This window comes from Strix aluco, chromosome 5 (assembly GCF_031877795.1).
Source record: "Strix aluco isolate bStrAlu1 chromosome 5, bStrAlu1.hap1, whole genome shotgun sequence".
Classification (NCBI taxonomy): Eukaryota; Metazoa; Chordata; class Aves; order Strigiformes; family Strigidae; genus Strix; species Strix aluco.
This window is the reverse complement of record NC_133935.1, coordinates 4,747,271-4,759,285: the sequence shown is the minus strand read 5'-3', so window position 1 is coordinate 4,759,285 and position 12,015 is coordinate 4,747,271. Positions and strand designations below refer to the sequence as shown.

Sequence of the window (12,015 nt, the reverse complement as noted above, 5' to 3'; positions counted from 1 at the left end):
CTGTGGTTGCAATAAAGTGGAATTATGTTTGTCTACACAGGTGGGATAGTCTAAGCATAGTTATGCTGTTTCATTGGCAAGCTTCTAGTCTTCAGCACCCCTTCTAGAAAGGCCCAGGTCTGCAGTAGGTCTAGCTCAGATACCCAAGGTTTCTAAAGTGATGTTAGATGTCTGGTTTTAGGCGGTAAAATCCCACTGATGCCTGTTGCCCAGCAGAGAATTGCAGTACAACCTCCCCACAGCATGTGTAGGAAGCTGTATCAGCATGATCTGTGTGTGTTTTGGTGTTGGGCAGAGTGTAGCTTTGCCATGAGACTAGCTGCTTCTTAACTAGAGGCAGAAAAAACAGGATGAAAGTAGGGCTGGGTAGTACATGTTGCTGAACAGCAATCCATGGTGGGAGAGCTGGAAAAAATAGACAGTTTTCAGTGCTCTTAGAATTTTCCTTCTGTTTTCTCTAGTGAGAGGGATTTTCCTAATATATTATTAAACCTGAACTTCCCTGTGAACTGCTAACCCTAATTAAAGAATATAGTAATGGTTCTTTCTTTTTTTACTAATGGATCATCTTCCCTTGTCAAAGGAGACTAGTTTTTTCTCTACCTAGCCTCTTATTTTAGAGACTTAAATGTATATTGATCATCTTGTGCATTCTGTAGCATTTTGTTTTCCAGAGAATTCCTAGTTTCTTTTCCTGCTATGAGAGCCTGTAATCTTTGCCTTTAGAAGCATATTGATGCATAGTAGTGCCTCCACTGTCTACAAGAAATGCCTATTTCTACCATTTTTTTTGTGCCCCACTTGATTGATTTTTGAAAATGTTTATAATTGCTTCAGAGCTGAACAGAAGAATGAATTCTGAAAGACTGAATGCAGACCATAATGAAATAAGAATTGGTTTACTTAGGCAAAGTAGCATTGTCCCATTTTTGAATATATTGAGCCTGCAGGTATTTGAGTTGATATGCATGAGTACACATTCTCTCTGATGATACTTAGCTCTGCTAACTGCTTAGTGGCCACATCAGAGGCCAGAATATTTTGCAGAATTGAGTGCAGTAGCCCTAGATCTCAGCTCCTTGTCAGAAGGTTACTGGAGCATCAGGCAAATTAAAACATGCCTCTTACCTCAGTTTTGAGGTGTGTGAGTAGTAGAACCAGGTGGAACTAGAGCCAGAGGGTAGGTAGTCATGAAGACTGGAAATAAATGCTCTGTTGTGAGAAGTAGTATTTATATAGCTAGGTGGTGGCAGCATCCAGGAGATAGACAGCACAGGCCATGAAGTCAGTATATGAGTGGCTGTTATGTTGGTCACTTCTAGTCACAAAGGCAGAGGGAGACCAGCCTTGCTCAGAACCAGTTGAATCCAAGCTTTCATTTCTTGTTCTTATACACCCTACAACTGGTACATATTAGGTTGCCTCTTAGGCTTCTAATATTGAGAGAACTTCATTTTGGAGGCAGGATTTATTTTCTCTTGATGTACCTAATTCAGCCTGTTTGGTAAAAGGTGAAATTTTCTTTAGTTGAAAAGGCTGCACAGTGCCTAGTTCTTAATTCAAAGTTTATGGTTATGTTTAATTAAAGCTTTAGAAAGCTGTTACAACCAAACGGTTGTATACTCAAGTATATTTTGAGTGCCTTGACTTTTGGACACAGTTTGAGAAATTCTACCCAAGACCTGATTTTCAGAATGTACTAGTCATCTTCTCCTGAGATTTAAATTGATAATTCATAATCAGCCGCTTTGAAAAGCATTAACCAAGGTTGTAACACCTTCACTGAATTTCAGTTGTGTTCTTAAAAAAATCCCCAAAAATATAGCCTCAAATGAATTTACCATATAGTGAAGTTCACATGTGTGTTTTTTTTGTTTCTGATAGTATCTTCTGATATAATCCCATTTCTACTACCACAGGCTAGAAGATACAAAAGAAAAGGGAAACTAGGCTGTGGTAACGGTTCTGCACCTGTAATAAACCCAGGAGAGAATTCCTTGTCTGTTCCACAGATCACTTACGATCACATTGATGAACAAGAAGACAAAAAAGATGTGTCTTTCTACATTGATGAACCAGGAGGTAATTTATTTTTACTTATGTTCACGTTAGCATTTTTTAAGAGGCAATGTTGAAATGAATTGAACTGATGAAGGGAAAACTGTGAAAAAATAATTTTAAACTAATCAGTAAATCAAGATGCCTCAAACCAAGGACAATTGCATAACAAACAGGGGGACAAAAATCAAAGGAAGTCTTTGGGTTCATGTGGTGTGAACGTCAGAAGAGCTTTCTTTGTTTACCAAAGCTAAGTCAATTAAGATGTTGGACATATTGTTAATTCTACTTCTTCGAATTATCTTGGAGGTGGATGGAAAGCTTCCTCACATCTACCCCACCTTCAAACTTTACCTCACGTAGAGCCTGAAGGAAGGAAAATAAAAGAGGAAAAATTACTTTTTTACAGTACCCTCTTAAACATTGTGCAAATAAATTGTGATAGGAACAGCTAAATATTTTTATGCCTATGTCCATCAAGAGGTCTTGATAAGTGGAGTTTTTTCTGGCTTCATTTAAAATATTGTGTGTTGCTATAAGTGGCTGTTGTATTTCAACCTGGAAACTGGCTGAATTTTGCTGCTGAGCTAAGATACTGCTTTGTTTGTAAAATTCTTTTTTTAATTAAGTTTTTAGTGGAAATGTGGGTATGAAATTGTTTACTATAAAGTGAGGTTTTCTTTGAAAGCTAATTTTTCCACCTACATTTGTGTTGATTTCCTTTTGTCTGATGGGGTTGGGGAAACTTGTGCTAGTTCTGGATCTGCTAAATCTTTAGCTCAAGGGGAGATTGTTTCCTCACAGTCTGAGGAATTATGTTCCACACCTAGAGGCATGTAAAGCCTTGCCAAGTTAACTGTGATATCCAAAGATGCTGGCCCTAGTCAAAGGTATGTTATGTGGTGCTTTGACTTAGGTTTTCATCTGTCTTTGATAAACTTGAATATCAACTCTGTATAAAATTGCTACTCTCATGTGGCATTGAAGCTGATGCACAATTTCAGCCTGGAGAGAGTATGGCTGTAGTCTTGAGATGATGGTTTCTTTATTAAAAAGTACTTTAAATATTTTTGCCCCCAGAGGGAATATGTAGTGTCTTCTGTATTGAACACAAATAAAGGTAGGAGTTTCACTGCGTTGCTCTGACTTTACAGAGTTTCTGGAGCACAGGTCTTATGAGGAGCAGCTGAGGGAACTGGGGGGGTTTAGTCTGGGGAAGAGGAGGCTGAGGGGAGACCTCATGGCCCTCTACAACTCCCTGAAAGGAGGGTGCAGAGAGGGGGGATGAGTCTCTTGAACCAAGGAACAAGCGACAGGACAAGAGGGAATGGCCTCAAGCTGCGCCAGGGCAGGGTCAGACTGGCTCTTAGGAAGTATTTCTTTGCAGAAGGGGTTGTTGGGCGTTGGAATGGGCTGCCCAGGGCAGGGGGGGAGTCCCCATCCCTGGAGGGGTTGAAGAGTCGGGTTGACCCAGCGCTGAGGGATCTGGTGGAGTTGAGAATGGTCAGTGTGAGGTTAATGGTTGGACTGGAGGATCTTCAAGGTCTTTTCCAAACAAGATGATTCTGTGAGTTGTTAGATTGCATTGTCAATGCAATCTGTCATCCATGCTGGAGCAGTCAGTCAGATGTGGAGTAGCAGAGATCTGAGAGCTGTGGCATGTTAAGGCACATTGGTAAGGGGTAGGAGCATCTGGCTCCCACAGGGATTTAAAGACCTTCAAGCCTCTGCTTAATGTAATTGATAGCCATGAACTGCTATTGTAGGAGGAAGAGTTACTTTCTTCCACTGGCAGAGGTTTTAATTACCCCTCATATTCTTACTTCTGTTTTTTCTTTTATAGATCTTGTATCTGTCACTTTGAGGTCAGATTACTTTTCAGTAATGGTGGTATTTGAATTGTTATTTGGCATTTCCAGTGCTTTTACGTGGTTCTGGGAAAGGGGATGAAGGGTGTGATTTATAAAGTTGCTGCTTTAACTACGTGTCTCTTAACAGAATACTATGTCCAGTCTCAGCATGTTTATTAGATCTGTGCAGCTTCCCTCACTGACCATGTAATAGCAGATTTTGCTGAATGTATTTTGATGTTGTGGTATCAGTTGGTGATGGACAGAAGCAGCAGTGTTGTGTAACTTGTGCAGGTACTGAAGACAGTTAAGATGTTGAGGAGTTGTCTGTATATCTCTGCCAGTGCACACTTATTCACTTCAGTTATGTTCCTTAAACATTCACAGTTAGTCTGAGCAAAGCTCTGTGCATCAGGGGAAAGAGATTGAAAAGACAAGCCTGTATATTTTTCTGCCTGACAGCTTGGTAACAAAGGAAAGTTAAAGAATCTTTTCCCCTTTTTCTACAAATGTTTTCTTGTACTTTTATTATAGCTGGTTTAATTTATTCCTGTTCTGAGACACCCATATATATTATTCCCTTACCGATTAATTTTTATCTATTTTTTCATTTTCTTTCACATTTTGCCTTAGCCAGTGTCAGGGGTAAGTCACACTTCATTTGATTTTTCTGATTCATTCCTTCTGTTGCAAAGCTTCCAGGAATGTAGTTGGCTAACTTGATTGCTCAATTGACTGAACATTCTTGACACCTCTCAAAGTTTAAACCTGATTTCTCAGTGAAGTTCCCCTTGCCAGAATTAATAGGCTTCTATTCTTGGGAAGTGGAAGTACTAGGCTTCAAGCCTGTAAACGGGGGCATTTTTTTTCCTCTCTTAAAGCTGAAAGTAGGAAAGGCAGAGAAAATAATAATAAAAAAGGCAATTGAAAAGGGCCATGCCAGCTTCTATTTCAGTGTTGCTATAGTGGAATATTTTATTCATTGGTTGTGGGGGCTGGATGTTTTACAGATGATGGCAAACTTTGAGGTTGAATTAGATCACTTTTATAGGCCTGACTTAGGAGGAGCAGAGCTGTTGCTTTAAAACTGCTCTTCTACTCTGCTGCTCCAGTCAGATGTGAGAGAGACTGTAGGGAGACATGAAACAAATGCCTGGCAAGTGCCAGCAACAGAATAACAGTCCCACTAGGAAAAATCCTTGTTCCGGGCAGAAATAGACTGAAATCAAGTTAAAATTTCCTTGATATGAGGCATTTACCTTAATTCAGGATCTGCATTGTGTGAGCACACCTTTTTTTAATGAAAATAAGATTTTTCTTAGGATATTCATGTATCTTTGTCTGCCAAGCACCCTCTTGGCTTGCTCAAAAGTTGCTTAGGAGGGATATCTTTCAAAATTAGGCAAAAATGCTTTCGTCTATGTGAAAAAGGCTTGAGAAAAGGGAAGCCTTATAAAGCTTACAGATATGATCAACATTAAGGTTTCTGAGATACTTGTGTATGTGTAATAAAAAAAATGTATTGAATAGAGTGCATAATGTAGAAATGAAATCTTTACATACCATAAAGGATGGAATCTTAAAGCAAACACTTGATAACCAAAAAGGAAAACAGTTCCTGACTTAGTTCTGCACCATGCATGGGGTTTTGGGTGTGACTAATGTCGAGTGCTCTGTAATCCTAAGAACCTGACCATGCTTGCAGGAATGGAAATGCCAAGTTCTCCACAATAATAGTTTCCTTGTTTGAAGCCAAAATTCTCTAAATGAGGAAGCTATTTAGAAAGAAATTATAAAGGAACAGCTAAAATAAACATGGATTTAAGAGTAAACAATTCTGGAAAATAATTGTGATGCTGCAGTGCAGTATATTCTTTCCATGGATAGCTATTGCTTTTACTGAGGACCTCTTTTATACCAGAATGTAGAGTTTAATTTTTTCATGTAGTGATTTAAAACCCTCAATGATTTCATGCTCACCTGAGATGATAGTCTTAATTGTTCTCTATAGTTTTGAAATTTGATCTTTACCTGTACTTCTGTCAACCACTGTGTACATACTCTCCTGCAGCAGGGTCTGTTATCAGGATGACAAGACATGTATGAATTTCTGGCATCTTTAATGTTCCTGTAAGATTTAAAGAAAGTGCCCAAGTATCAAGAAGGTAATTACTTATGATAGCAAGAGTGAATGACAGCTCATAAAGACTGATCCAAACAGAAGAAAAACAACACTTGAGTGTAACTGAAATCTTTTACATGTACTGGAGTTTCATCTTCAAGTGAAGCTCACAGCAATGTATGCTTCTCAAAATGAACTGAATAGCTGTTTCAATGCTTTTTATTGGGGAGGAAAAAAAATAAGAATATGAAAGTTTTCAGACCTTGAAGGTCAGCCTCCTGGGACATCTCTAGCAGATGGAATATATTATTATGTCAGTTATTGTAGGTTGTATACACAAGTCATTATTGTAAAATTTGTCAAAGTCACAAGACTCTCACAGTGATAAATCTCTGCTGGGGTAAAAACAAAATTCCCTATTTATCACTGTGCTTTTCTGTTTGCTTTCTGGAGTTTCTTGCCTGCTGACAAATTTCTGCACACACACACCCCCCCCAATTTAAAGCAAAACTGCACAAGAGTAACTTTTCACCAGGAGAGAGGGCAGAACTGTAATTTTCAGTGATCCTCAGAATACCTTTGTAAGCCCTCTTATATAAAGTGTGTAATAGTGTTATTGTTGATTTAATCTGTCTGTAATGATAACTTAGGTGAATTCTGGAATGTCATCATCCATCTAGTAATGGGTTGGTTGTTCCTGGAAACTGGTTGCATTTCCATTGGGGAAAGAAGGGCTGCTTTCCCTCAGTGGTGTAGATGGATTACAATCTGTAGTACATATAGAAGCAAACATTTTAAATGAGGTGGATTCACAGATTCCAGTGCTGACAAGCTGAGTGAAAGGTGAGGAAAAAACATGTGGCTAAAATTAAGAGAATAAGGCAAACGCCAAAGCTTTTGAGGGTCTGCATAACTGTCAGTAAGTCAGAAAAACATAAATGTAAAGATATGCTCCAAATTAGCAAGAGAAAGTATCCAGATACCACGCTTCTGAAAAACATCATGCTCTTAAGAAGGTGAGTTTAGCAGATGCTGGTGGTTTTGCAGTGAGAATCTATATTCAGCATAGGGCTGTTTAACTTGTAAATTTGTCAGTCAGTTCAGGATTTGTAGCTACTAATGGTACTTGCATGTGAGTAAGAGTTGTGGAAATATACCTCTGTACCTCTACCAGAAAGTTTTCAGTCTTTGCTGTTTCAGTGCTGGCTGTCTTGAGTGAGACCTTTCAGTGAATTTTGAGGTTTATCTTGCATGACCAAAGTGGATGGTAGAACTGGGGGTGGGGGTGGTGTAAGGGGAGATGGAGGCTGAGAGGAAGAGAACAGCTGCCTCTGCCAAACTCGCTCTTCTGATTAAATCTGGCAGCTTTTGAGGTTGAAAAATTTATTTTTGTTCTGCATTTATTCAACTCCCTGTTCTGCCTGATTTAGGACCAGAGTTTTGATCACTGGTCACACCAGGCTTGGGCAGGGACTTTGTACTAGATGGTCCCAGAGACCATGGGGGTGCAATAGTGGAAAAAAGTATTTGCAGCTCCCTCAAACTTTTTCTGATTAGTAATATCAGTAAAACGGAGTTTAGACTTTTTTATCCAGAAAACATTCTTGCTTCATCGAAGACAGTATATTTAGATGAAACTTTGTTCAGTTGAAAATGTTCCAACTAACTTCAGTTGTGATGTAAGACTGAATTTAGCTTTTTGGGAGCAAAAGAAAATTTTTCTGCATAGTAGGGAGACTTTATGATGATGTTGGCTTAGAATAAGCACATGGTCAATGACAAGTTTGTGCTGTAGAGTTTAAAAAAAACAAATGAACAACAGAAGTCCTGTCCACCAGGGACTAGTGGCAGTGGTGTTTCTGCTAAAGTTGAGTATTAGTAACTGGAAAAAAAGACTCTATCAGCACAGCAGTGGGGGGGAAAAAAAATAATTGAGTTGCAAAGGAGGGCATACCCCAGAATAGGATGTTTTGTTGCCAAAAAAAATTAGTTTAGATTGCTATTAAAACATTTACAATGTAGAAAATTAGAGAAGCAAATAAATTGCATTTGAGTCAACATGTTGCCTAATAATAAAGCAAAGGCAACTTTTTAAAGTGAGATTAAATTGACTATTTAACAGTGCTGTTGTGGCCCTGTTTTTGCTTTTGAATCCAGAATGTGCATCGTAATAGTCTTGCTGTGTAGGGGTCTGGGCAAGAGAAGGAAGGAAGATCCAAGACCCTGTCATAGGGGTGTTAAGGGAGAATTTAACTGTTGGCCATGAAGACAGGAAATCAGTTTCTTTTTTGTTATGTTTGAGCAACCAGCAGAATCTTCTCACAATACAGGACCTTGTGGGGTTTTCCTGACATCTGTCTGAAGGAATGTATTGGGGAAAAAACTATTATTCAGCTAGGTCTTCAGTAGCCTTAGTGCAGAAGGTGGAGAGTGGAAGTAGAGGAGAGACTGTTCTACCTTTTCAGTTGTACTGCTAGAGACTTGATTAAAAAATATGAAAGGCGTGTTGGAAAGTAACCATAAAATGAAAGACTTGGCCAGCCTTGGGAAGAAGAGAGAAGTGAAATAGTTATTTGACTTCAAGAATGGAAACTCAGAGTTAGAAGATATGGTATGGTAGGCAGCAAGGCTAAGAAATGTTATGCTTGAAGTCCTTTTTATAAGCAAGAGGAAGCATACATAAAAGTAAAACTAGAATTTAGTGCTTGTATAACTGACATCATGAGATCTAATCACTATTAGTCCAGATGTAATTGTTATCAAAAAAAATCAAATGCAATATGGTTTTTGCATATTTAAAAAAAATTGCAACAACAGTAAAAATACAATTAAAACTGTAATGCATAGTTCTTAATTTCTACCTATTTTCCTGGCATTTATGCTTCTCTGGGTCCTAAAGTTTCATTTGCTGCAGGGGGAGTGGTACAATGAGTTGTTGAAATGCGGTGTCCTTCACAGGGAGGAATATGATGTTTGTGGTGCCAGTTTCTTCTTCTCCTAGGATCCACTTGGGGCCACTTAAATGTTTCCTAACATGCTTTTACATATTTCTTCATTGGTGTGCGGCTCCAGGTTTCATCTGAATTTACTGTATATGTTCCCCTGTTTTTCTGTTATCCTTAAAACCAGCTTTGTCCTGCTCCAGGACTGCATTTTTCCTTGACTGACCATTAGTGTATTGTTTATAGCAGTGGGGTCTCCAGTGCCAAGTCTGTGCCCCATCTCTTATCTCATGCCTGTACTATACACTGCATCCTGTGTTTCCACTTCTCAAGGCCTCTGATATTCTACTCAGCCTGTATTTCTATAAACTGTCATTATTTAGTTGTAAATATCTCAATCTGCTAGGATAACTGCTGTTACTCCTGTAGACATGAAACTATGGTTGTGCAGCACAAAGATAACCAGAAGTAAAACAAGCTAGATATAGGCACCTGGTCAATTAGAGAAATTGCTGTCACAGCTAAATCACTTAAAGTCAGGCCAGGAAAAGTTTGGACAGAGCAGGTGTGAGAAGCCTCATTCTTCTAGTCTTGCAAACTCAGTACAAAGTTAGGCCCTGTTCCTAGCAGTGCTAATACAGGACAGCACAGAAGAATTCAGGAGACATAGGAGCTCCTTAGTGAATTCACATGAATATCCCAAGCTGTCACTTTTCTAAAATGCAGGAAAGATAGGAACAATCTGGGTAAATTGTGAGCTTTTTTTTAATGACCTAAACTTGAGATGAAAATCTATGTAGAATGGAAGTTTGACCCAATTCTTAAAGTGTAAAAACAACAATGATGTCAGGAAATAGTTAATGCTTTTTTTCTCTTCACTGAAAATTAGCACTGAACTTGCTAAAATTGACACTACAAATCGTGTTACTTGCTATTATTTGGCTAGTGATTCAGTGAAGAGCAAATCAAATCAGAGCAGAAGAGAAAGGATTGGGAAAGATACACTGATGTCGGGTTGCTTTTAGTTAGCTGGGCTTGCTAAGTAAGTAGCTGAGGAGTAAGGGAGTGATCACAAGCAACCTGAGAGTATCTAACAGGACTGATGGGAGGCTGGCAAGATGCATGGGTCTATAAAAGGGCACACAATGTGTGCTTCGAAAGGGAGGGAAGGAGGAATTTCCATTTCTAGGAAAGTCCATTTTCTGGAGTGATAGAGTAGTCAAACTACTTGTAAAACACCAACAAAAAAAAAAAACACAACCAAAAACCCCAACCAAACAGTAGGAAGGAAATCAGTAACAGTGAACGTGAATTGGTCAGGAGCAATCACGTCAGACCATGTGGGGTGTATTTCTGTGATTGTAAATAGGAGAGGGGCAGAAGCCAGTTTACATACTGCTTTTGGTCACTCTTGTCTCATCCTTATGTGCATAAACACAGGATCTGGATTATGGCCTAGAAAATTAGCTTAGGCTACTGTAAGAGGGCTGAAAAGTTCATGGAATATGATACCTAATAAAATATTTACCAGTGGTTCACTGTTTAACTGAGAAATGCATTCAGAGAGGTTTCTGAGCCTGGTGCTACAAAATAAGCCCATCAGTGGACCAGATCATGGACTTGGAGTGGAATTTTTTTCCGTATGCAGTTGGTATCACCTCAGAAACGGCTGAGCGCATGTAGGAAGGCAGTCTGTGACCTGTGAGCCTCCCACAGAGGCAGCAATGCTCATGCAGTTGGCTCCTCTCAGGTTCCCCTGATTTTGCTAATTCACTGCACTGATCTGCCTCTACACTTTTGATATCAAGTACAAAGGCAGCTGCTTGTCCTGATTTCTGGTCTGTTAACCAGCTGTTTATGGCACCTGATGCCACAGGGTGGAAAAGATAACCCCTGCACAGCACTGGGGGATGTGTTGTGGTCAAATAGGCCTGTGTAGGCAGAACCTTTTCCAGCACAGCAGCACCTGCCAAAATGATCCAAATTATTTTGGTGAAGTAAGGGCAACCTTTGAGAGAGAGGAGGGGGGAAAAAAAGGCAATTTGGGATTTGAGATTTCCCTTTTTACACAGGGCTTGAACTCTGGTTAAGACCATGATTTTCTAATTCTGTTCTGATTAGTCAAGTAACTTTAATATTAAAAATTATAATGCGGATTGTGCATCAGGGAATGGGAAACATATATAAAGGGAGGTTGCCTGGAGAAACAGTCTATGAAACTTACCTTTAAAAGCACAGAGAAGTATGTGCCATACAACTTGGGTTTTTGTCACACTCCTGCTTTAGAATCTCATCTTTGTTAAATGTTTCGGTGAGGTGGCAAGTCTCACTCCACTGCAGCCCAGAATAAAGAATATGTGGTCTAACATGCCAAAAACCAGACTTTGAACAGTAATTTAGTTTCAGAATGCAAGGTATATCTCTGTGCAATCCAGTGGATGAGAAAAGGAGAAGGGGGGGGAAAACTCAACCAGCACTTAGGCCAGTGGTGACATATAGGGTGATTGTAGTACTACAGACTGTGAGGTTTTTCCATTGCAGTTCACTAGTGACTGTGTGGAAGTGAAGGCATTTTTTGAGCCATCTCAGAGCCTTCTCACTTCATCTTGTAAATGGAAATAAGGGCAACTTTTTACACTTCCTCCATTTCTTTTTTTTTTTTGTGTGTGTGTGTACTGGTTTTTTAAAACGGCAAAGAATTGTCAGCCCTTGCCTCAAACTCTTTTCTGCAAAAGTGGAGGCAGCTAGAGACTGTTAAAATGAGAACAGAAGAGTGACAAAGCTCCAACATGTAGTAGTGAGCTATTAGACTGCAATGGAAACCCTGTTCTGGTGGTGAGACTGTATGTAAAAGGCTCATCTCCTGGTGAGAACGGAGCACGGCATGAGTCAGTGTTCCTGGATTCTGTTACTGATTTGCTATGTGACCTTGGGCAGACAATTAACTCACTGTGCTTCAGTTGCGTCGTCTGTTAAATGAATATAAGTCTTGTCTCTGTCACAGAGATATTGTGAGTCTTAATTGTTTATGAACTGTTTTTAG

The 12,015-nt window shown here is 39.4% G+C and overlaps 1 protein-coding gene across 2 annotated transcripts in view; it reads left to right on the top strand.

The window, feature by feature from the left end:
* LOC141923941 (potassium voltage-gated channel subfamily KQT member 1-like) overlaps window positions 1-12,015 on the top strand; it is a 507,315-nt gene that overhangs the window by 68,775 nt on the left and 426,525 nt on the right. For both annotated transcript variants that reach the window (XM_074825677.1, XM_074825676.1), the window contains exon 11: window positions 1,920-2,082. In XM_074825677.1, coding sequence (XP_074681778.1) covers window positions 1,920-2,082 — 163 coding nt within the window. The remainder of the gene's footprint in view (window positions 1-1,919; window positions 2,083-12,015) is intronic.